This window comes from Camarhynchus parvulus, chromosome 2 (assembly GCF_901933205.1).
Source record: "Camarhynchus parvulus chromosome 2, STF_HiC, whole genome shotgun sequence".
Taxonomy (NCBI): Eukaryota; Metazoa; Chordata; class Aves; order Passeriformes; family Thraupidae; genus Camarhynchus; species Camarhynchus parvulus.
Genome location: NC_044572.1, coordinates 49,558,974 through 49,585,543, shown reverse-complemented (window position 1 = coordinate 49,585,543; position 26,570 = coordinate 49,558,974). Strand labels below are relative to the sequence as shown.

Sequence of the window (26,570 nt, the reverse complement as noted above, 5' to 3'; positions counted from 1 at the left end):
TGATTTTGGGAACCTTCCCACCAGTAGCCCCAAGAACCCATCTGCTCTGGTGATCCTTCACTAGTGATGTAGGCATAAGTAAGGCAGCCACAGAGGCAAAACTTTGGGGTACAAAATCCACCTAGAAACCTGAAAAGCTGGAGTTTCATAATGAATTGTTTCCCATCATTTCATGCACAGTTTCCTTTTTTTTTTTAATGTAGGCCATGCAAAACTTATTCAAATATGTTCTATTCTCTGACTGAAAGTTGACAGTGACAAAATTCTCAGTCATGCAAAGCACAAAGAAAAAACATAAGTACCCAGTAGGAATGCAGTGTTATTAGGGCACTTATGTGTTCAAGATTTACTACATTTTAGCAAGGAAATTCAGCAAAACCATGCGGATTAATTTTTGTCTGTGTTTAGTTTTTGGATTTTGAACAACCTTTAGCAATACAAAGTGAATTCAAATAAGATGCAACTTCTGTATAGTATGTCATTAACTTAATTCTGTACAAAGTTTTCAAATAAAGGCTAAAAGTATATGACAACAATTTATCATCCCCTATGAAGAAAATATCAGAAAAGCTAAACTGGTTGCACGGACTTCAACACATTCTACAGCAGACCTTATTTTCATAAACTTCACAAGTTAATATGCTATTTATATGAGAGATAATCAGCAGGATTACGTGGAAAGATGTTGGCACTGTAACACACACAGTAAAACAATTCTCAAAATACTAGTCATTATTTTCAATTATGTTTTTTATTTGATTGTTAGAAGCCAATCTTGTTGATCCAGCAATATACACTTGGCTTTGCAGCCACTGTTGCTGCTTAGTAATGTCTTGGGAAATCCTATGCCTTTGAAAGTCCATGCAAATAATCTAAAAGGAGCCAACATTAACACTCAGGCTGAATTAGAAAATAGAAAAATACACGAAGAAAGTTGTTTAAGGACAAAGTTGTCTCCAGCTAAAATTAAGCACTGATTCACAGTGACATTATGAAAACACTGAACTGTACATTAAAATTCCTAAACATCGCTGCTATTCACAACAGGCCAATGCAAACATTTGTTACTTCTCTGTCTGAGAGGGAATTTTTAAGTTAGGAAAATGATGTCAGTACAAAAGAATTCAAAACTAATTTTATCTGATTGGCAAGTGAGTTAAAGTACTGAGATACTAAATAAATATTTGACAGCACCATTCCATAGTATAATTTATTTCACATATGCAGTAAATTAAAAGGAAAGCTTTCCTAAACTGCAAGCAATTTCCAGGCAAACCACTAAGCAGGATGGTAGTGATCACTGCCATTGTGTCATGGCACAGCAACTTCCTACCCTCGCAAAGGTCACCAGAGTTTTGAGCAAATAATCAAAACCACAAGGCAGAGAATGGTAGAGTAGGTCCAGCTTTGTCACACTTGTGACAGGGAATTTAATTTTTGTACCACTGAGCATTTCTGCTTATGAGGATGAGGAAACAATGCTGAATGCCTGGCCTTGTACTTGTGTCAACAGGGCTATCGCTATGGATAAGGAGTTCAGAGTTTGCCTGGCAGTTGGCATTGCTGGGAAAATCCATTCCAGCACGATAGGCCTGTTGTTGAGATCCTATTTTAAATTTTTGATGTGTCTCAGTAAGGGAGAGCATGGAAATGTGTTATTCATGACCAGTTCTCATGGGCACACAATGGCACAGGGGAGACACAAGAGGTGTGCAAGAACAATTAGATGGGATGTACAAACAGACCCTGGACTCAGAAATACTTTCAGAGAGTATACCAAGATACAGTGTGGGCCATTTCTTGTTGTGTAGTGAAATGGAAGTTGCAGAGATGCTACATGTTTAGGTCCCTGCAGTTTTGGCAAGGTTGGTCTGTTCAGTGGTTCCTTCCAAAGTAGACTTTCTATGAAAAGTTTGGTGATCTGAGACACAAGCAAAGGAGAAAGAGTCTCATGTCATTACAAGGGCATAGAGCATTTGTAATACTGTAATTATGGAGAGAGATATTCAGCCTGGTTTAGACCTTGCTGAAACACTAGGGTCAAAGATAGAACTGAAATTCCCAGAAATTGAGAGGCTTTTATGCAAGAATTTTATTAAATCTCCTGTAGAGACAATAAATAGCTGCAAAGCTCAGTTTGTTTATATCCCAGAGGACTTACCAAAGGCAAGGTTTATAACTAATTATGAGGAAATATAGGTAACACTCAAAAAATGCAAGCCTTAGCTATATGTAATATATGGTTTGTAATATCATACGCTTTTAACATTGCTGTACGCCTTATGACAATGTTTTGGACACTAAAAGAAAAACAAAAAGTACTCAATTCTAATTTCACTTACAAAACAATCACCATAAAATCTGTGCTTTTTTGCCCTTTACAGAAAAAGAAGAGTTGTAGACATCTATTGTCAAAAAAACAAAAGAAGTGAAAGGCAAAAGAAATTCTGATTTACATGGTGAGATTAAATTCAGAATGACAATTTTCTCTTCTTTTTTTTAATAGTACATTTTATGGTTTTTACTTCATTTTCTCCCTTAGAGAAGCAAGGAATATCTACTGATTATCCTACAAATCATGAAACCTTAAGTAACATGTCTTTAACACACTTGAACTATTAAAAGGAAAGTGAATACAGACAGCATTGAAGGTTGTACATTAATCTTCACTCTTGATATAACAATTTATATCATACATGAATATACATGCTCTCCTCTTCTTGACATACTTTCTGTCATGTACACAGGGTCCTTTTTCTAGAGAGTGCTAATACAGACACATGCATTTGTTGTGAAGCTTTCCTAATACAATGCTGGGTCTGTATGGCACTTTGGCATTGTTCTGGGTGAAAAGCATTACATGCACATAATCTGTGTCATTAAAAAAAACAATTTGGAGATTAGAAAGGATGAAAGCAAGAAAGAAATTTGTGGTTCTGAAAGAAAATAGAGGTGCTAGGAAGTCAACATTTTATCTTCCTAGACTTGCAGTGCAATATAATCTCCAGTCTGAAGCAGCTGTTCACTTTGTTTATCATTGTAAAATAAACTCTTTGTGTGCATGTAGGTTCTGCTGCACTTTGGAACTGACTACAAATCATGACTATGGAAACACCAACAACAAACCATTTTCTAACAATGAGCAGGAGGAGTCAGAAGGTTGACTCATAAGTCAGCACCTACTCAGTTACCTACTACTGATTTCCAAACTTCAGAGGTCTCAATATCTTTCATAATTTTTCCTGCTTTAAAACTTTCAGCCTAAATGTCCACGCACAGCTGCTGTACATACAATCTTATGGGCAAGTACACCTGTCCCCAAACTGGACACAGACAGGATACAACTGTTTGGTTTGAAAAAGTTGAAAGAGTTATTTGAATGACAGGTTTAGGTAATTTGATGTATAATTTGTAGCAGATGTTTGGACTGTCTGTATTGCTTCTAACTACAGGGAAAATAATAACTGTTAAATTTAATAGCATCTCTGAGAATATGAATGCATGGTATAAAGTTGTGGCATACCGAATGAGAGTAGTTTTAGTAACATTTTAATTAAACAGCTACTGTGAATGCCAAATCATGTGCTCTTAAATTGGTAAAATTCAAGGAAAGTACATTACAGCTATATCTACCTGTGAGCACACCTGGTGGGAGCTGAAGTATGATATATTCTAGTATCTGACTAGGCTAAGTGCTACATAAGAGCTGACTTATTCTTTGGTTACTATAAAATTGTTAGAAAACACCTTGGTTTTGACAGGAAATAACTTTAATAAAGGATATTGTCACCACGATACCTCACTGTTTTCAATGCAATATTACTGAGAAATACATTTTTGGTAGGTGAAAAATTTTACCATGGGATCTAAAGGCAATTGAACCGCTCTTCTTTCTCTGATCTTTAAGTACATTGACTTCCAGTTTTTCCTTCATTGTTCACTCCTGTCATGACCCCAGTGCAGTGCTGGGTAGTCCATCAAAATGCACTAGTTTCTCTTCTGGCCTTTTTCTGAGCACAGGCTTCACTTTCCGCTGATCCACATAGTGCCTAGAGAATTGGTTCCTTTTGAAATGAGGTTGGTTTACCACCCTGTGTTGTAAATGTCACTCTAAACAGTGCAAACACAAACACGTACATTAGTTTGGCTTATCCGTGTCTTTCAGATCCTCTGTGTTATGCTCCAGTAAATTTTACCACAGAACATTTGCAATAGGCACATTCCACCCACCCAAAGCCTAATTCTCTACAAATATGCTTATACAAATGCCTTGCCTCTCAGTGTCATTTCCTAGTTCATTTCTGCAGCTTGGCCATTCTTGCTGCCAAGTGTCATTTTCATCTAGAAAGGGTAAAAAGGCAAGCAAAGAATAACAAATATGTCTGCAAAATTAAATTGATAAGGCAAATGGAACTGATGCTTGTTTGTTAGCAATCTCAGATTTGCAACAAAGGTATGAAATTAAGATTCTCAGATTTTGACCAGCTGAGGAAAATCAAATGTTGGGAGCAAAGGGGTTGATAAGAAAAATTAAGACAGTCAGTGCCTCACTCCTGCCTCACTGAACAAGGAACATTTCCGTCTCCATTCATTACAAAGGGAATACAGACACTGTGTTTGTAGAGCCAGCACATGCAACACATGTACTCTATGATGTCCATTACACAAAGGCTGAAGCTCATTTGGCAATATCTGCAGCCCTAGACTATCCTCACCTTTTCTGAGAAGAAACACTTTTTGATTCATCCATCTGCAGGACAGCTGGAACCTTCAGGCTCCAGGACCATGCCAACAAAAGAGGTAGGTGGAAGAGGTAAAGCCAGAATAAAGTAGCATCCTCTCCTCTGGTCACAGCTCTCTTGTCCTGGAGGGCAGCAAGGCAAAGCATCAGCCAGCAGCAAAGGCCAGCTGCATCATGGGCTATATTAACAGGAACACACCCAATAATTTCAGAGAAGTCATTACCTCCCTCCATTCAGCACTCATTAGACCAGATCTGGAGTACTGCATAAAGTTTTCGATCCCCAGTACAAGATATATTGGAGTAAGCTCAGGGAAAAGCCACCAAAATGGTTAGAGAGAGTTGGAGTGCTTGTCCTGTGGGAAAAGGCCAAGGGACCACAGCTTGTTAAGCCTGGAGAATAGAAGAATTTGGACCTAACAGAAGACTGCAAATACCTCTTGGGAGGCTGTTGAGAAGATAGAGACAGGCTCTTCACACATGGTACAGGATGGAAGCACGAGACAACAGTTACAAGATAAAAAGCAGGCTTTTACCAGATATTAGGAAATCCTTTTTCTCTATTAGGGTAATCAGGGAGTGGAACGTATTACCTAGAAAGACTGTGTCATCTCCCTCATTGGAGGTTTTAAAGACCAAACTGGCTAAAGTCCCAAGCCACCTGCTCTGATCTTAGAGCCAATCCTACTCTGAGCAGCAAGTCAGACAGGATGACTGCCTGAGATCCCCTCCAAGCTGAATTACTCTGTGATTCTGTAATACTAAATCATTATGTGTGTGTTCAGAAAAACAGCTGCTGGAAAAGGACACTTTAGTTACCTCCTATGTGTTGATTTTACCCTGTCTGACATTGTGCACTCAGAAGAATGCTGGGCTGCACTCTGAAAAATTTCAAGGATAGTCCAAAACCATGTCTTTCTTCCCAATTAATAACCTCTATAGAGCTGACTCTTGGGAAATGTAGAGATTTCTGGTGTTTCCATTTGATTTTTTTTCTTCCAACACCCTATCTCCCAAATCCACACCTTAACCCTGTTCTGCTGCTGTAGTCTGTAAATGCCAGGAAAACAGCAGAAGGATGACCATGGATAATTCCAGTGCAACCACATAAAATCAGAGGGAAAACATCAGGAAGAAATAATAATGCAGCAGAATGTTATAAAATAAGTATTTCCAAGCCAAGTAATTTAATTGGTATGTAAAAAGCTTTTTTTCTTCCTTCCTTGCATAAGATGGCCTTTTTCACCGCCACTTTAGGATTGATACTTTTTCTCATAATAGAAGATTGCACCACACAAGGTCACACTATACATTATTGGTATTAATAGCTTAGCATCAAACTCACATTTTTAACAATGATAACTCTTTCTGCCTGAAATCTGCTATTGCTTCACCCCGCTGCCACCACTCCTCTGTAAAACATCTGGTTTTCATCCATCCTCACTCTCCTCCAAATTCTGACTCTTCTCCCCAAAGTTTCAGAGATCCCAAGTCTGCTCATTTTCTGGCTGCTTCCTGCCTTCCTTGTTAGCCAGACTGTGACTGGCAGGAAGTGGAAGCATGTAAGGTCGATCAGTCTGCTGCAGAAAACACATGCAACAGATGCAAGAAATGCACAGGCTTTGTAATAATCCTATAGATGAACAACACAGGAGGTAAGGCATGCTCCTGCAAGTGACCTTAAATAACACATTAATTGGCATAAGAAAGGAGACATTGCAGTTGGATGTGAGACCTGGCACCTAACATCTGCGTGTTGTGTGCAGATGTCACTTACATTTTCTGTAGAGGCAGGTGATGTTCAGGCTCTACAAGGAACAACTCAGGGAACATCTGTTTGCCTCCTCCCATGGAGTCACGGGACATCACACCTATGTCAGATGGGACCAACAGCGATTATTGAAGGGATCAGGGTCCCTCCACGCACGAGGTAAATGCTTTTCTACCACTTAGCACTGGACGTAAAATGTTCATGAACTTCCAAGGAAATCCTAAACCATGTCAAACCTTGACCCCATGACATCTGTCATTTTTCCAATGGACTTAATGATATTGGGATCTTTCCTCCAGAGTGATTATTTGCTCCATTCTGTATCTCTGAAATGTTGTCTCTGTATGAGGTACACTGTGGCTGTTATTTGATGTAATTCTGGAAAATCTCTATTCCTGCAAAGCTCTTGTCCTTCAGAAAACTAAAACAGCATCACAAATTTTTGTTTTTCAAATAAAGTACGATCAAAAGAAAATAAAAGTGAATTGCAGAGTATGAATTCCTGAACTATCTTCATGAATGCCAGTATAATTAGAATGCAGATTAATTTAATTCTGTGACTGTTGAGGAAAGAAACGGATACATTTTGTATTTTTTTGGTGTGTCTTTATTTTTCTGGCAGTGAAGGGACACAAAAATATATTCTGTATAGATCCCTATATTTTCTAAATAACATATTCAATATGAAGTAAGTGTGATTCATCCTTCATAATTTATTATTCTCTTCATGAATGTGCTTATTACAACAGATAGTTGCAGTGTTGCTGTCAGGATTTTGTCACCACCCCATTTCATGCAAACCAAACTGAAAGCTATTTTTATCTCTTATGTATCCAATATTTAAGAGATATCTCCTACATAAAAATGTAGAAATTATGGAAATTCTTTAGAAATATGGTCTTGGCCTTGATTTTGCATGTTCTTTGATATTATTGCACGCTTTTTTGGATACGTTACAAAATTTCCAATCAACCATTAGTAATAGGTTTAGCAGTTGTTTCAACCTCCCTCAAAACCCTTGTTCTCATTTTTATTCCACAGAAGGCAATTTAGGGATCCATCTGCAAACACTTGCTATCCAAAGCAGTGCTTGCTGCCATTGATAGTCCCTGAGAAATGAAAGTACAAGTACTTTACCTAGTAATGGGAGTCTGGAGGACTGGAGATGAGGTTGCAAATGTTCATTTAATTTTAGGAAGACATTCAGGCAGGCCATGTTTCACACTAGAAGTGTACACACCATGTTCAGTAATGCCTTCCTTCTAGTTCTAACCCTGCCTCTGCCCAGCTGTGTGACATTGAACAGGGGTCATACGAGGCCATGCTGCAGTTTATCTTGATTTAGAACAGAAACAAAAACTATTCCTGGGCATTTGGGAACAAAATGCTCCATCGGATAATTTGAGAACTAACAGTGCCAATGACAGAAGTACACTGAAATTTTCAGTGGAAATGTACCCTTCTGAAAATCCATTAAAAGAAAAAAAATTTAAAAATCTTACCCTATCTATCGTTTCTATATGGACACGTAAATGGGCATCCCATTTGTGACTCCCACTGTTTCTGTATACAGTGGTCCCACCCAGGGGTCCATTACCCTAAACACTGAACATCCTGACAGCATTAATATTTATGCTTCACTTAGTACATATATTTGTGTTTGCATCTTAAGGCATGTAATTCCAGGCTCCCTACACAGTCAATAGGGAGCACATGGATTCTTTACTTTTCACAGGTCATTATAATGACAATATGTTCTTCTAGCCTAAGCAGCTAATTTAGGTGCTTGCAACTCAGCTGCATCCAAAACTGTGCATTGAAGCAACTGAGTGCCAACAAAAGAAAAACCTCAGGCACGAAGTTCAAACTGGTAATTTGGGAAAGCATCATTACCAAAAGGAGCAATAACTATATAAATTAGGTATCTTTGCTATCTCTTCATCTGTGTTCTTTACTGTGCTCCAACCTTTTGCTGGTGAGCCAGATGAGAAGGTCCTCTCTGCATTTAAGTCTAATCCAAAGAGTCCAGGGTTTCACAATATTTGCTTTTCAAAGAACTAAGCACGTTCTTAAAATTTAAGAAATCTCAAATAAGAAATATACGATAATGGAAATGCCAGAGGCATGAAATATCTCTTCTGTTAAAGCAACAGAATGTTTTCAAAGTTTAGAGAAAATAGATACCCTGCATATGCATTTGACCACAATAATTTTCATTCTTCATTTAAAATTCTAGTATTTTTCTTCTCCTTTGCTTTTATTCAATAAAACTCCATTCAGGTTTCTACCTCTCAAGACAAAACAGACGCAAGGATTTTTAGTTTAGGTGGCCAACACCTAAATACATTAAAAGGCTTTTATTTCACAGTTGCAAATTAACATTATTGGAAAATTCCAAGATATGATTTACAGCATAGAATGGGTTTATCAAACATAATTTTCAAACAGCTGAATTGTTGGAAGCTATGACACACAATCTAAATTCAAATGTTAGGTCTGCTAAATTATATGAATAAATTGAGTGTTACAAGCTGAGATTTCTTTTTTCTGGTACTTTTATACAAATGAATATACATACGTTCCCCCAAAATACAAAGCTCGAGAAAGAAAGCCTTTGTAAAGCATCTTTAAGAGTTCACATTTGTATCCTTTCGTGAGTGGCTTATAAATGTCTTTAAATTAAAAAGATTTAAAAAACCAAAAAGCACTGCAGCACAGTGTATAAACAAAGGGTTTTATTGTACTTTGCAAAGGGTATCCTATTCCATCACTGCTTCTGCCACCCTAATATATTCACATGACTGCAACAAATGGGAACTAATTCAAAGGAGTATTAAACAGTAAGTTTTATTGGCATTTCTTATGACACAGACAGAACATTAGGACATGCAATAAAATACCACTCTGCTTGTGAACCTAAGTTTTAATTTTATTTGCAACCACACAAATCTTACAACAGTGACTTTTTATACCTCTAATTTTACTTCATTTTTTAAAACATAGCTCCAAGCCAACCACGCTAGGCTACTGGGGAAACCATACATAGTCAAACTGCTACCAAATGTCTGTACCCTCTGTGCTGTTGACAGACGTATGCAACAGCAGCTAAACATATGTACTATGTCCTTCTCTGGAACCCAAGTTACCTTTCCAAACTTTTATCAGACTAGTTCTCCCAAAAAATATTTTCTAAGGGCAAATGTGATAGAAATTTCAACACCTCTCACTTAAACTGGAAATTAAGTTAAAAACACCCAAGCAGAGATCCTTCTGCACGACAAATGAAAGTGTGCTCTGAAATGCAATTTAAATACACCATATTAGAAGTACATAGTGAGAAAATCTGGAGCCAGGTATGGGGGAACATCTATAGCAGCCCTCTGGTTTTGTGCTTACTGAACTATATCAGTAGGTGAGGGTAACCAATCCCACAGACACTTACAGGACTGATGCCATGGCTTATCAAAGTCTCTCACACAGATGACAATTGTCAAACTTTGCCAACTTATTATTATTATTTGAGTGACTGTGGTAAAGTTTATGACTTTGGTTGAATTTTTGTACTTTTTTGCATGAAGTAATTCTCTGCTGCAAAGATTCACTGACACAAAACTGAGTCTAAAAACGCCACTTTGAATTTTTATAGAACAATGAGAACACAAAACAAGGACCACCCTTTGCCTATCAAAACTAGGAAAAACGGCTGCTATGGGAATGTCTTAAACACAAAGCTTTCACACATCATCTGTCTGTGCCTGAAAATACTGTCTGGCTGACATTCAGAAGGCTTCCTGTAAGTCCTGTAAGTAAGTGCAGGTTACTCATGACCTTGTCCAGTCACGTGCTGAAAATCTCCAACATTGGAGACACCACTGTCTGTGTGATCCCTGTTCTAGAGCACAGCCACTCTTATTGCCACAAACCTTCTTGTATCCAGTTGGAATTTCCCTTTCTGCAACGCATGACCATTATCTCTTAGTCTTTCACAGGACATTATTTTCAAGGACAGTCTGGCTTCATCTTCTTTATAACCCCCATTTTAGGTAATGGAAGCTTGCAATTAGATCCCTCATGGATTCTTGTCTAGATTAAATGAACACCAGGTCTCCCCTTGCTTGGCATAGTCTGCAGCCCCCAAAACCTGTAGTGCTCTTACACCTGATTCTGCCCCTTTTGTCAACACCTCTCTGATGATGAGGACCCAGACCTGCTCACAGCACTTCAGATGCAGCCTCATGGGTGTGGAATAGATGGATGCAACTTCTCTCAGCCTCCAAGCTACTCCCTTGCTAATGCAGTTTTTTAACGCAGAGCTCACTTCTGACTCATGCTCAGCTCATTGTCCACCAGAGATGGACAGAGCTGCGCCAGCCTGTGCTCTTGCAGAGGGGATACCTCATCACAGATGCAGGATTTGGCATTTGCCTTTGCTTAGTGTCCTGAGATTCCCATCAGCATTTGAGGTCACCATTTTTGCAGCTTGCAAAGGCCCCTCTGAATGGTTGGCCTGCCTGGCAGCAAGTGACACGCTCCTCATGATCCAGGGCTGAGGTGGCTGAGGATGCACCATGCCACTTTGTCAGAGTTGGGAGGAATGGATTAAATGTAGAAAACTGGCAAGGAGGACTGCAAATTGACCTTGCAGCTGGTAATAACTCTTGATGAGCCTGAGCGAACAGCAGCCAAGTGATCCTCTAGCATGGATTGAGTTTAACGGTGTCTGTGTCTCTGCTTGGGTACCTCTGCCCAGCTGCTGCATTGGAGATCTCCTAGATAGTGAGGTAATGGAAAGAAATTTACTCTTAACTTCAAAACTCTTATATAAACTACTTTCCAGCTATGAGATTGTGGTTGTCCCACCTGACGGACTTTTTCAGCTTGGAAGGGTTTTTTGATTAAAATTTTTTTAAATTTTCAGGTGATACCACAATATGGACAAAAGGAGTCCAAAAAATCAGTAGTGTGGTGCTATAACACCACTAGTTGGTCCAGACCCAAAAGGCTGGATTTCTGTCTCTCACATCCTAAATATATCCATAGGTGGCAAATGTATGGCTGTCTTTTCCTTCTTGTGGGATGAAACAAGAAACCTTTTCTCATATAGTCTTTTTTGTACATAAAATATCGATTCAAATCTATTCTGCAACAATTCGCCCCTTATGACAGTTTTCAATCAAATGAAAATTGATATTAGGCAATGGAGAGTCTGCTCACATATTTGCCTCCTGTCTTGCATCTCTTGCAAAAACACATCCAAATTTAGCTAATTATACTGAATTCCTCATCATCAAAGATGGTGGATGTTTTGTAATGCCCCTTCTTTTTGCAAAATAAGATCATTTTTTTCCTTCAGGTGGCTGCAACTGTAATTGATTCCAATTCCCTAGATTTCTTAATTTTTACTGTAGTGATAGAGAAATTTGACACTATCCTTAGAATACAGTCCAGACATTTGCCGTATGAAATAAAATTTTTTAAAAAAATGTATCATGGGGTAGTGATATTTTCCTTTTTCTAAATGTGAACCAATAGAATTTAGAAACTGCTACTCTGGGCCTTCTGCAATTCAGCTGAACATGTCTAAATTGTTTATATATAGTTCACATTTCTGAGGCTTTCTTCCCTACTATACAAACCAGATCAGCTGCATCAACCAGGTCATTCTCCAAAATCTGGAGAGTAGAAGACAGCAGATTCAAAGATGTGCCAACAAATGATATGTGCATGTACCAACTATTTCCATGTGGGTTCTGAGAAAGGACACTTTCATAAGAAACTATTTTTTACTGTTAATCAAACCAGAATGTTTCATTCCTTAAAGGAATGAATGCAGGCCGTTCCAAATAGCAAACTCCTGTTCCTCTGCAGTGACTGCTTATGATTCTTAGAAACCTGAAGGACTGAATCAACAGAAAACAATACTTACTGGGGCAATTTTTTCCTCACGATTTTTCCCAGCTCCTCACTTTTGCATGGGGTATTGTGACTGCAGAACAGATGTGACCCATAAGTGCGCTACTAACAATGTTGTGTTTGGCTTTGACAGAGGTTTTACGCAGAGAGTGTTTGCAGAAGCAAGCCGTGCTCTCACTGACAGCACGCATTGCCTGAAAACTCTTGGCTGGCTGACAGGCCGGCTTTTGTGGATTTTTCCGTAGCGATTTAGGATGTTATCGTCCCCCGGTCATCTACAGCCGTGGTTGCAAGTTGCAGCCCCCATGGCGGCGTCTCAGCCTGAACTTTTCATCACCCTCCACGACTACTGAGGGGAGGCTGTAGCCGGGTGGGAGCTGGCCTCTTCTACCTCCTTGCAGTGAGACGACCACATGTCATGGCCTGAAGCTGAGACCAGGGAGATTTAGACTAGATATTAGAATAAAAAATTCACTCTTAGTGTGGTCAGGCATTGGAATAGGCTGCACAGAGAGGTGGTGGAGTCCCCATCCCTGGAGGTGTCCAAGAGGTGTCTGGATCTGGCGCTGCGTGATGTGGTTTAGCGGTTCCAGTGGTAGCGCTGGGTTGATGGTTGGACCTGATGATTTTTAAGGTCTCTTCCAGCCTTGACAATTCCACGATTCTGTGTCTCCAGTGTGTCTCCAGGAGGTCACTGTGCCCAACAGAAATCCAGGCTGCAGACCGGAGGCGCAGGGCGCAGCCACACCCGGCAGTGCTGGCAGCGTCCCGCAGAGTCCCGGGAGCGGGGGCAGCGCCCCGACCCCTCCACCGCCCTCAGGGCCGCTCCCTCAGGGCCGCTCCCTCAGGGCCGCCAGCGCCGTCCCCCGGGAGGCGGCGCGGGGTGGGCCGGCCCCACAGCGCAGGGGCGGTGCCGGTCACGCGGGCGCGCGGCGGCCCCGCCCCGGCTCCGGCGGCAGCGGCGGCGGCGGGGGGCACCTGGCGCCCTCCTCGGGGCTCCTCGTCGCCGGGACAACCGGGATCGCCGCCGCCGCGCCTCTGCCATGGTGAGGAGCCCGCGGCACGGCCCCGCCGCCCCGCCGCAGCGGGCTGGCCCGGCCGCCCGGGGCCCAGGGCGGGCAGCGAGTGCCGGCCGGGCCGAGCGGAGCGGCCCCGGGGCCGGGCGGCTCAGCCCGAGGCGAGGGTGGCGGGCGGGGGAGCGCGGGGTGCGGATGCGGGGCTGGGCGTGCGGCCCGGCGCGAGGCTGTGCCCACCCGCGCTGTAGACGAAGGGAAAGGAGAGTGTCTGTCTGTCCCTCTGTCTGTCTGCCCCTCTGTCTGTCTGCGTGCCTGCCCGGAGCAGGTGGGGCCGCGCTGCCCCTCGCTGTAGCACATGCCTGCGTGTCTGTGGTGAGGTGTGACGGGCGCCTTGCCGCCTCCTCCTTCCTCCTCCCGTGTAGCGCCGGAGCAGCCATGGCAGGGCTCTGCCTGGCGTGTGACGCGAGTCAGGTGTGTTGTCCGCCTGGATAACACAGGAGGGATGGTGTGGTTATATGGGTGTTTATATGGTGTGTTTATATGGGTGTGTAAGGCGGCCGGGGAATGATGAAGGTGTGTCGTCCCCCTTATAAAGTCGAGAGGAAAAGCCAGGGCGTGTGTCGGTGCGCAGGGCAGGGATGGGGTGTCACCGTGTGGATGCGCGGGATGCTGGGTTTGGGCGCTGTGCTGTATCCTTATGCATGTGCCGTGAGTCAGGGTGTGGCCTGGGATGCGTGCAGATAGCAGATACACAATGAGCGTAATGCTAGGGCTCTGTGTGTATCTGCTGCGATTTGGGCTTCGGGGATGGTGTGTTTGTGTTGTAGCAGAGATGTGACATTGTGTGCAGGGCCATGACATGGCACCGTATGTATGTAGCTGTGTCTGCCTGCTGCTGTCTGGTACGGACTTGTTCCTGTGTGTATGTATAGTGAATATTGGGTGTGGCATAATCTGTGGATATTTTTAAAGGCATGTATGCTATGGGTAGGGCAAGGATTATCCACAGTCCTGTACGTACGTAGCAGGTACAGGGTATGGTATTTGTGTGTGCAGAGCAGCAGTGGCTTGGGTGTGTGAGTGTGCGTGGCTGTGATGTTGTGAGGTGTGTGCACGGATGCATTTATTGCATTTATAATAGATTTGTGGGGTGAGTGTGGCGGGCACAAGGTTTGTTTCACCTGTATGTGGGGACGGCACGACACGGAGAGCATGTATGAGGAGGGTTGCAGCGGAGGAGGAAGAGTGGCTGTGGTTTGCTCTGTGGGGATGTGACACAGTTCGTGTGTGCCACGAGTGGCAGGGCAGAGATGCATCAGATGTTTGTGAAAAGAAGATGACAAGGCACGTAAGGGGGAGTGTGTAGGGACAGGCACAGCATGTTTGGAAAGATGATTGGTTTGAGCCCTGTTTTCAATTACAACTTAATTGTCTGATGCCTTACTGCCTCGCAGTGATAGTGACAATGATAGATACAGCAGGAAGGCACAGCTGCTGGCCTTTCCCACATGAGGAAGTACACAGTGTTTTAAGGCAGTCACTTCATGTGTATATTTGTGTGTGTGTAATGCTAGTAGGTTTTCTGGATCAGGTTCTGGGGAGGTGGAGGGAGCACTCAGCCTCACAAAGGGAAGAACTGTATTCCCGTGGTGTTGCAACTTTTTGTCCTTTACATGAAGGCTTGTTCATGCACTCTCTCTTTCTTCCCCTGCACATTGCCTTCTGTTCCTTCCCAATTTTAGCCTGCATGTTCTGAACCCAAACAAAGCAACCTTGAAAACTATAATGTGAGGTGGAATAAAAATATGGATAGTCTGTGCATGGTTGCAGTATGCTTCTGTGTAGAATCAGTTTGGATTTGCTTTGCAAAGGTCTTAAGATGTATCTTGCTACAAGGAGGAGTAAACCTCCATGAATGAGGCTGTGGATGGCGTAGCATGGTGGGGTGATTGTGATGTGACTCAGTGACATGTTCTTCGTATTAATATTCCGTCAGAGGAGATGCAGTATCTTAAGTCAGTTCAAGAAAATGGATTTCTCCCATGTTCTATATTTAAGATAGATTACAGACTGAAAAACAACTAACCAAATGTTTGTAAACTGCACCAGGGGAGGCTCAGGTTGGACATATGGTAAAATTTCTTCACTGAAAGAGTTGCTAAGCATTGGAATGGGCTTCCCAGGGAGATGGCAGAGTCACCATCCATGGAGGTGTTCAGGAAACTACTGTGGTGCTTAGAGCTATGGTTTAATTGACCATATGAAGGTATTCAGACAGAGGCTGGACTCACTCTTGGAGATGTTTTTCATTCTTAATGATTCTATTATTCTATAAAGAAATATTTTATATTCACCAAATTCCAGGCATGGAGATTTTCTTTGCTGTCCATTTCGACTTTCCCAATGAGATACCTTTAGCAGTCTAAACTCAGCAGACATAGAATCTGCAAAGCAGCATTGGTGCTGTAATTGCACAGTGGAAATCTCAGAAATTATACCATCTGCTCTGCAGTCTCTTATATTGGGTAGCTTCTTAGTTGTACTTGACAGCTGTTAAGCTGTTAACCACCATTTTTGGTATTATTTTAAAATTTTTCAAGTATTTTATTCAATGCATGCTTGTAATTAGAATTTTTCTGTCTTACAGGGTTAGTCCTATTCAAATTGTTCTTTCCTTCTTAATTCTTCATAGCTTCATAGAATTAATTTTGAGCAATTAACACCAGATCTTTTAGTACAGGGAATATCAATGTTCCTAGAAATCAGAAGGACTATTAGCTTACTGCTTGCTTATTTTACAACAGACTGGAATATTTGGTCATCCTAGTTAAAATGAGGGATAACATGGGGCTAGCAGATGTGGAAAGTTGCTAATAAAAGTCAGGTTTTCTGTGAAGCATGGGAACTATTTTTAGGTAGGTGTAGAAAAGTAGTACTAGTCTTGGCACTGGGACAATATTGATCTGAATTCCAGCAGAAGGCTACACATTGACAGTACTTCAGCTGTTTCATCATTTGGAAGTCAGAATAACTGCATTAATTTAATGTAAATTGTTATCAACTGGCAATTCTGGTAGTCTTTCTACTGAATTAGAAATGCACAGAAGTGGGATATGCTAAGTAGGACAAAACCAGATGAAATTGTGACACCAAGGCGTTCTCCCTCAAGCTAGTTTAGACAATAGCCACAACATCCACTTGCATTCTTTCTAATAATCTTTTTAGGAAGGTGATCCATATTCTCCATAGACTTCTGCTTTTCCTTTGTTTGTTTGTTTGTTTGTTTGTTTTAGGTTTTGGGTTTGTTTGGATTGGTTTGGCTTGTTTTAACCCCTCCATGTGTTTTAGGACAATGCAAGAACTGTTAAAATTTTTCATCATACTTGGTGTGAATGTGATGGAGCTTGAGTTAGCTGTTCCCCTGAGATTCTACAAAACAACTTTCCCACTTGAACTTCTAATGCAGAGTGGGACATTCTCATTCTTTGTAAAGCTTCTGAAAAGGAAGGTTGTAAACACAGAGTAACTTCTATATGGTGAAAATCAGATTTGCATTCTTAAAAATGCAGAAAAATGTATACGTGGGGCATTAAAAGTGTATAGTGATGGACTTAAAATTCGCTACATACTGGTATCTTCTCTGTCAATTCCATTTTTTTCAGGATCAATAAATTACTTGCATGTCTCTCAAAGCTTAAACTAATTGTTCTTGAGACTGAAGAACAAATGGTTTGTAAAGATCAAACATTTTTCTCAGCCTAATTTTTCAAAAAAATGTGCTGTACTCTGAATGTCTGAAAATCTGAGTATATAGTGTGATTCTACAACACTGTGTGAAACCAAACGGAGTATTTTTGTGACAAAATTAATTCTAATGCAACTGTAGTCCCTGTGAATAATTTTCTGGTGGAAGCTGCCTTAGATTCCATTTCAGTATGTCTCTGTAGAGTCTCAAAGTTACTTGAGTGGTCAATGGAAGTATTTTTCTCAGGTGTTTTGAACTTAGGCTTTTGCAACTTACATTTGAGTGTTTGATACTTAAGGAGGGATTTTTTATATACCTGGTCAAGGAAAAGTAAGCACAGGATCTGTAAATGCTTAATTTTTGCTGTCTCAAATGACCTCCCTCTTATGCATCTGCCCCCATCCACCTGAACTGAAACAGAACAAAACCCATCCAAATAAAACTACAGCATGAATTTAAATGTTTAAATGGCGTAAAATAATTTCTATTTGGTACTGGGGGGTAATGGAAATGCAGCAATAGTTGACACAAGGGCAGCTCAGCTGACAAAATCAACTACAGCCAATTTCTTGAGGGATTCCCCCTGGCTTTTTATCTTTGCATTGGAGGAACCACTGCTAGAGGAGGACTGGAAATTTGCCCTTTTCTGGACTTGCACATTTTTACTGTTTGGAGCTATGAACTCCTACTGTGTAGCGCACAAGAAAGTACTCAATATTTGGTATTGAGCTGCAGCACTCAAAATATTTACTTTAATTCTTATTACACTCATCTTTTTCTATTCCATTGTTTTCCTGTGTTCTCCTTGGTAGGCAGAAGAAAACAGTAAATTTGGTTTTCATTGGATTTGATTGCTGTTCAGCTGGTTACCCAGTATGTTCTGTAAATTTAAATCAAGGAGACAAGGACATAATCAAATCTGCGTAAATGTGAAACTCTACCAGTATGTCAAGTTTGTCAGTCTTCAGAGGTTGAAATTGAGGTCAGAGCTTCACAGAGAAAAGGCATTTCCATATCATAGCTTGATGTTACATGGTAGTTATATAAATATTAAGGGGCAAATGTCTAAATGTGCTTGCAGATTATAGGCTATTTTCAGAACTATTTCTGAAACAAAAGTATCAAGATAATTTTATTTTTGCAGAAATTTACATTTTGGCAAATACCGAATGTCCAGTTTCTCTTCTAAATCTTGACCTATTACCTTTCTTGAAACAGTTTGAAAAAGATGTTCTGGAAATGCTACTATGATGCTATTTCCTTTGAAGTCAAGTGTAATTACTGCTTGTAACCATGAAGAGGTGCCTAGTTTTGTCTTTTATAATTGAAAACTTTTATTAATAATGGATTTAATGTATGGCAGCTTTTATTAATTATGCACTACATATATGGCATATGTAGCCACAAAGCAGATTTTTTTCTTGTTTCTTTCTTGTTCATTTTCTAGGAAGATTTGCCTTACAGAGAAGATTTGCCCTTCATAGTAAAGATTTCAGGCTCAGTTCTAGGAAAAACCTCAGTTCTGGCATAGTGTTTATGAGGCAGATGAAGCACTGCTTTGAAATGGCTTTGTAGAAACTGTAGAGCCATTTCTGTAATAAGCCATACCTTTTATGTCTCAAATATGTTTTTGAAGAGCAGTTGTGGAGGGGGAGGATTCGTAGTCAAAATTTCTGTTCCACAGGTGCTTAGAACAAGGATTCTGACTGCTTCAACCATGCAGTCAGTACTTAAGCTGTGATTTCATTTACAGTTTGAGCTAAGTGCAATAAGAAGAATTGCCTTTCTGGATATGGGATTGCGTGACTGGAGGGAGGACTCTGTCAGTTCAAATTAGAATGGTGCAAACTCCTGGGGAAATGGACTTGCAGAAGAACTCTGTGTGAACACTCCAGGAGGATTTCAGGTCTCTGTTGTCATGCCATCAGCCTGTTAGTTTGTGTGCTGATATAGAAGACTGGGAATAAAACTTAGCCATATGTATGTCAATAAAAACAGCTATATGTAGAAGTGGGGATTCAGAGAAGTTTTGATAGGTATTCTCCTAAGGGCTCTGAATCTGTGATGTGGATTAAATTTGGATGGCTGAAATGACATGGCTGTCCCTAGGCAAATGTTGCTACATTGAAATGAATGGACACTTTTCTCTTGGACTGATTTTGTTCAGGAGCATATCATGTTCTGAATGCCTTTGAGAACGTGTATTTATAGCATGATTCTACAAAATGGCGTGACACCAGCTGGATTTTTTTTGTGATTACACAGTTATTCATTTGAGCACACAGTCTTTGTGGATGTTGTGATGGAAACTACCTTAGAATCTTCTCCAGTATTTTTGCTTAGAGTCTCAAAGTTACTTGAGTGGTCAAAGAAAAGAATCTTTCTCAGGTGTTTCAAACTTAGGCTTTTGCAAATTCCATTTGAGACTCTGCTTGATGCTTAAAGAGGGATTTGTCATTTAGCTGGTCAAGAAATACAGAATCTGTTTGATGTATAATCAACATTGTGAGGGGCTCCTTTGTAACCTTGTGATGGGTTACAGGCAACAACTGCTTCATCCATCTGATTTTAATTTTCTGACATTCTCCTATTAATTAATGGGTCTGTTGCTTTCCAAGCCCATAAAGCTGATGATATGGGTTTCCCCATATTCCACTTCAAAGTACTTTTTACATTGGACTGCTAATTAAATGCTTTATTTTAATTTAGTTTTTTTAGGAATGATGTCTAAATGCATCATCATGTACTGTTTGGAAGGGTATAATCTTAAAAGACAAGTAATGGATAATTATCTGAAAAAGGACATGTTCAGTCATTATTTTTTTTAAGAGAAAGCAAATTGAAAGAAAGATTTGCCAATCAGTATATGACTAACAGATGATGAGGATAAAACTTCGTCAAACCTGTTTTTTCAGCTGTCTCTCTGCATATGTTTAAAGAATATACGGGGATACAATAAAGAGCTTTTCCAAATTTCTTAGTGTTTATGTGGTAGTTGTTGGATTTTTTATTTTATTTATTTTTCTTCCCTGATCTGAACTAGTCTCTAGTCATGGAAGATTACGTAAGGAGTAGTTTATTTTTCTGTGTGGTTTAGGTTTGTTCTGCCATCTCTGCTAGTGTTTAGAACTAAGTGCCTTGAGCTGGGTGCACCTGAATGAAAGATGAAGTCTTCCATGTAGCTCCTATCTCAGAGCAGCGTAGGGAAAGCAGAGCTTGCAAATCTTTTTTGCCAGTGAAGTGTAATGCCTCTTTCTTTTAGTGAGGTTTCAGATTGAACATAGTGTTTTCTGCCATGCTGGCTACCAAACACCAGTTACATGATAGCAAGTATTGATAAAATGTTATCTTTCAACTGAATTTTAGGCCTGTGTGTAATTAGGTCAATCACTAATCTGCAAACCATTGGATTTCCTCTTTCTAACCAGCAAATATAGGAGCTATCCCATTGGAGTCAGAGGATTGCTGTCTCTTTGGTGACTTAGTAGGAGAGGGTGAGTCTTGCATTAGGGTATGGGCATCTCAGCTAACAGGTCAGGTTAACCTGTTAGACCTTAATACCCTGGCTGCTTGCAGGAATGAAGCTGTTCTCTTTAAGAGGCTTGAGCAGTGATTTCCAAATGTTGTTGGCAATAGGTGACTGCCCTTGAGAAAAACACACAGGAAAGGGTGATGAGAGCTGTTTGAGCAACAAACAATGGCTTGGAGGCAGCAGGAAAGGCAACTTCGAGCACCTCCTGCTCTGCACTGGGAGGCACTCGAGCTGGAACAGCCAGAGGCCTCGAGGTAGAGTTGTGCAGCTGTGGACCTCAGCTCTGAGGTTCACAAGTGACCTTGTTCTGTCACCCAGTAAGAACAGGGCCTTGAGAGCCAGGCTGATGCCCTCCAGTAAAATGTGAATGATGTGGTATGAATACCAGTGCTGGCAAAACAAGAATGATGGCTTTTCTGGAAGAGAATCAAGCAGCAAAGTGGGCAGTGTGGCCAGCTGCTTCTGCCTGGAAGGTTTTATTATGTTAAACAGCACTTATTCTGGGGAAATTTTAAAAGCATTATGGCCCTTATAAGCAGCCTTAGGTCATTGGGAAACATTAAGGAAAAACAGAGAGATGTGCTCAGGTGCATTTGATGTTCTCTGAATGTCAGCCTTAACTCTTTAAGATGACCAGCACAATAAGAACAGAAGTATTTGATGTGAGGTGTTGCTTTTGTTCAATTTGTCATCACAACATTAGAAGAGAAAATACTCCAAGACCAGTACAAAAGATCCAGGGGGTATCTGGCAGCCAGGAGGAAGCTGTAAGGCTACTGAAGACCATGCCCTAGGCTCTAGCAGTGTGTGTCCAAAGGGAAGAAAATGTTAGCAACCACAGCAGGCCAGGAAGGCTGAATTTTAAAATGCACAAAGGCATAGCCTGAGCCAGAGAAGGGTGAACAGCTGGAGCATAGGAACAAGAGCCTGGAGGGCAGACAGTATCTGTTTGTTGAAATAAAAGATTTTGCCAGTCTGTCTGTGCTGTAGACAAGCTTGGTTCAAGATGGGATTGCATTTCAAGGTTCATTTTGATGTGTCATAATTTTTATTGATTATATAGAAAGCTTTACCATGGGTTCTAGTTTAGCAGCAGTCATCAGCTGTTGTGTCTTCAATATCACTTTCTTCAGTTCTGTTGGCAATGTATATCCTGTCTAACGCTCCTTTTGTTGCCTGGATACATTTTGCCACTTGTATGGTGTTAAATGGTTCTGCCTGTCTGATGCATTGATTGTACATTTCTGGAGGAAGCCCTAGCTAGCAGCAATTCCCTGAGCACAGGGAATTTTATACACTTATGCTAGAGTGTAACATGGGATAATCTGAAATTTATGGTAAAGGAAGGTTGTTTTGCCTCTTCTTCCTCTTCCATTTTTGTGGTGCATTTAAATAGAGAACTTTTTAGGATGCCATTCATTACTTTAGTTTGCTTGTGAGCTGTTCTGGGTAGCAAAGCCAATTTTGTGGCTTTCCTACCACTGTAGCACCAGGTGCTTTCAATACCATGGCAAAAAGAAAACTGCACAGGCAACAATTAAGTGTCTCAATAGAGGAGGAGAGATGTGCAGCAAGCTACTAGGTTTTGTTTGGCAACAAAAATCTGCTACTGATCAAAACTTTAATTTGCTACTGATCAAAACTTTAATCTGCTACTGATCAAAACTTTAACATCAAGGTACTGATTAAAACTTTAATTTTATTTTCTCAGGATTTTCCTTTAAAATTTGGTTTTACCATGCCTATTACTGCATGGATAATACTTAATAAAAATTGTTCTTTCCCGTGAAAACCTGAAAGACTTGATGCTTTATACATATGGCTGTATTTACAATTTAAATAGGATGTGTGCTCTGTCAGCCATAGAAGGGAAGGAAATATATGGGTTTAATTCCAGCCTATTGTCTTCTTTGGTGAAAATGACCCAATATTGGGTTTTTTCCTGAATTGATAAATACTTCAGCCTTGTTTTCAGTATATATGTCTTTTGCTGATGCTCTTTAGAGTCTTTCACACTTTATCTTCCCCAAACCTACTTTTGCCCATAATTCCTTTAGCATGCTACTAAGCAAGGCTATTTTTGAGAGTCTGGGTTTTTAATAACTTTTGATTTGAGAAGTTGACAGGTTGAAAGTCCTTATCTACTCTGATTTCAGTGGAAATTAGATACATAAATATCTCAGTGGAACTGAGCCATAATGGATGAGCTGCTACCAAAACTGTTTCATCTGTTAAGAAAATAGTCCTCTTCAATAGAGGACTGAATGACAACTGAAATTACATGCTTAAAAATATATATATATAAGGACTGTCACCAAAATTAGTAGTATAACCTTATTTTGATCTTGAAATAGCTCTATCAGAAAAGCTTTCTTCATCTCATTAATTCTGATGAAAACAGGAGACCCTTATCACTAGCTGCTAGACCAGAAGAGATTAATGTGGTGCTTTCAATGGTGGCATGCTAAGTGTGGTGTACCAAGAAGTAATGTTCTAGGAGAGTGGCAATTAGTATGTTTAATAATATGGAAAGGGAATTCAAATGGAGAAATTATCCTTTCTGGGTTTCACAGATTTACACAATGGGTGCTTTGTTTATATTATAAAGAAATTTTTAAAAATGTAGTTGCTAAAGAAATTATATGTAAGAAGCTATCAGGTAGTTTTTAAAGAAAATACTCCCTTTTTAGCTCATGACCAATCTTCCAAAAGTACAGTGAAGATATTACCAAGAGAGATCAGTTAAGGAATGTAAGAAATGGCTCAAGATTCAAGTAATAAGGAATTACATTTTTCTCTTTACTGTGGATTTTGTTTTGTGTTGTTATTGCAGTTCTTTTAGAATCTAGAGATCTTCTGTAACTCTTCTTGTGTTTACAGGAAATTTGACACTGGTTTTAGAGTAACGTTTATTACATATGTTCAATCGTATCCTTTTTCCTTGTGCACACATTTGTCTGTTGTATTTGGGGATTTTATACACTTAAAACCATACTTTTGTAGAGTTTGAGATACCCTATCTTTAACACAATCAAACTTGCTACCAAATACTAAAGCAACGAGAGGAGAAATATTCTTTGTATGTTCAGGGTATTCTTAATTGTTATTTTGGATTATTGTGTACAGGTATTCTGAGGGCATGTCATTGTCACCACGATCTGTGAGTAAAGAAAAAAAAATGATATTTGGGAAGAATGCTGTAATCTTGTTACAGTGATCAGACACTTCCTTAACTGAATGTTTTTGGTGGATTTTTTTTTAATAAATTGAAACGAGAGGTTATGTAATAAAAATTAAGTAAAAATAAAAAGAACAATACATGAATGTACTAGGGTTCTTGCTTCATTAATGGAAGTTTTAAATCATCAGAAACTGTTTCAAACAATGAATATATTGTCATTTGCACCTTCTGTCTTCTTTCTCTGCTTGCATGCATTTGAAATCATGTTACAAATGTTTATCTAGAAAATGACTCCTCCAGTTGTCCTGCATCTGTTCTCTGCTAGGGGGAAAACTTATTGAGGAGCCTTTAAAGCAGCCCCTCTCTTTTCTGGGATGAAAATGCAATGTGGCTCTGGAGGCTGATAAACTTTCACAGAGTAAAAGAGTACTATAAAGAGACACTTCCACTTTCCTGGATGTGCTTATTCCATAACAATAATATAAGAACTGCTGCTAACATGTACAAGAGCACACAAAAATTGCTGTTTGAGGGAAAACAGCTTTGAATGTGTTTGTGACCTCATCTGTGGCTGATGTGGCAGGTGTGGTACTTTTGTGTGGCTGGGCAGGTCACACACGTCTTATAGTATGCAGTAAAAGCTGTGCTTTTTCCAGTTTTAACTGGGATTCCTAAATGAACCATATTGATCAGATAAGCAGTCATGTATTCAAAATAGTTTGTCCATCCAACTTTAACTTTAGGATATTCTTACATAAACATAAACATGATAAGCTTTTTTCCTAAGAGTTGCTGGCTTGGTTGTAGGTTTAGCTTTTCAGCTTGGCCTCAGTGGGACAATACTTACTACTGTGCTGTGATTTGTAGCCAATTCACTTCTGTTGATGAGTAGTTGAAAATACTGTTTAACACAGAGAGCTATAATGCGTGCTCAAGTCTTTAGACCAACTTGCCTCTTACCTTACTAACTCAAATCCTATGTTATCCTCACACAATGAGCATATATATATATGTGTGTGTGTGTGTGTGTGTGTGTGTATGTCTCTGTGTATATATATCTCCATGTTACTGTGTACTTGGAAATCTGTGGTGCAAAAAAAAAGGATAGTTAGATTTTTTTATGCAGGCAAAGTGACAGCACACATGTAAACTAGTAGCGCTCTGCAAAGTATCTTTATTTAAAAATATATGCTTATGCATATATGTGTCTGCTAGATGGTGTAATGTTTGAGGCATTATCTGCAGCTATGGAATAATTTAAGTTAAAAGAGGATTTTTAGCTCTGTGATACTGAATGTTCAGATTCTCAAACAGAATTAATGAGATGTAAGTTAACTTGTCTGTTTTGCCACAGACTTTGCATGCTGTCATGGAGGTGGACATCCTTTTTTTGTGATTTATGTTCCTAACCTGCACTGCAAAGTAATATTTCCTTACTTGACTGTTTAGGGATCCTAACTTCTATGACGATGGCATATATGCCCCTTTTTTCTGAATGAGGTTCTGCTGTAAACACCATTAGGCATACAGACACTTCTTTTAATAAAAATTTCAATATTGGGCTTGGGGCCTATTGTTTTCAGGCCCCAAGCTGCAAATTTTCAGTAGTATATAATATAAAAATGGCACACATGTGGATAATTCATAAACCTATGAGTTGTCAAAGTCAGAAGCAGTCAACCAGTTCTAAAAATGTCATTGATGTACATGGTATATTTCAGCCTAAAGGCTGAAAGTATCAGCAGCAATGGGTATTGGATATAAAACAACCAGAACAAAGCTGAGCCTATGGTCAGCCATGTGCAAGTGCTTAAAGCCAACGCCTCTCCTCTGAAGGAGTGGAGCTAGAATTGTCCTATTGAAATATGTGTTCATGGTTGTTTTATGCTTTGAATATCTGTAGTCCCCAGTCTGTGAATAAACATGCTGCTCTAAAGTTGCTGGAAGAAGAAGCTTGATTAAACTTGTCAGTCTAATTGAAAGTTGACAACTTTATTGTCTTTAGAGGTGTGGATAGCCATGCACAGAGGTAGTGGGTAAAGAAATCTGTGTCAAAATTGAAACAGTAGTATACAATTAAACTTGAAATCAGTCTAGGATGTACTGGATGAGAAAAAAGGTTCTTGGCAGTGGCCAGAATGAGGTTCAAGTTTTCAAATCTTACCATATTTTTTTGGGAGATATTTTCAAGATTCCCAGGTGTGTAATTTTTGCTGTCTCCTTTCCTTTATGAAGACAAAGCCAAGCTTATATTTGGCTTTTTTTTTTCTTTCTTTGCTTTTATGGACCTTTTTTCTTTTTTCATTTTTTTAAACAAGAAGCAAAGCAAATAGTTTCCAAGTATTCAATGTGTGTGGATAGTAGGATGAACAACAATGCCTGATGTCAAGAACAGCATATGCTTAATAAAGGAAGAAGATTTCTTCCAGTTGTTTTAATGTTTTGTGTGATTTTCATGTTTACCTTTTAGTGTTCAGAAAACTCATCTGTTTTGGATCCTTCTTCCTAGTTTTTGTTTCTGGTATTATGGACAGCAAATGAACTCCCTAAAGCTCTTCTCTTTGCACAGGAAATGATTGCTTGTGACTTTGACATCTTCCAGTCTTTGCCATGGTTCCTTAAATTCCATTTCACCTTCTGTTTTGTTTAGTGCTTGTGTTCCTGTAGTAAA

General features: G+C 39.8%; 1 protein-coding gene across 1 annotated transcript in view; it reads left to right on the top strand.

Annotated features, from left to right (window-relative positions):
* Positions 1–13,359: 13,359 nt before the first annotated feature.
* FBXL2 (F-box and leucine rich repeat protein 2) overlaps positions 13,360–26,570 on the top strand; it is a 51,213-nt gene continuing 38,002 nt past the window's right edge. The window contains exon 1 of the mRNA XM_030944120.1: positions 13,360–13,471. Coding sequence (XP_030799980.1) covers positions 13,469–13,471 — 3 coding nt within the window. The 5' untranslated portion in view covers positions 13,360–13,468. The remainder of the gene's footprint in view (positions 13,472–26,570) is intronic.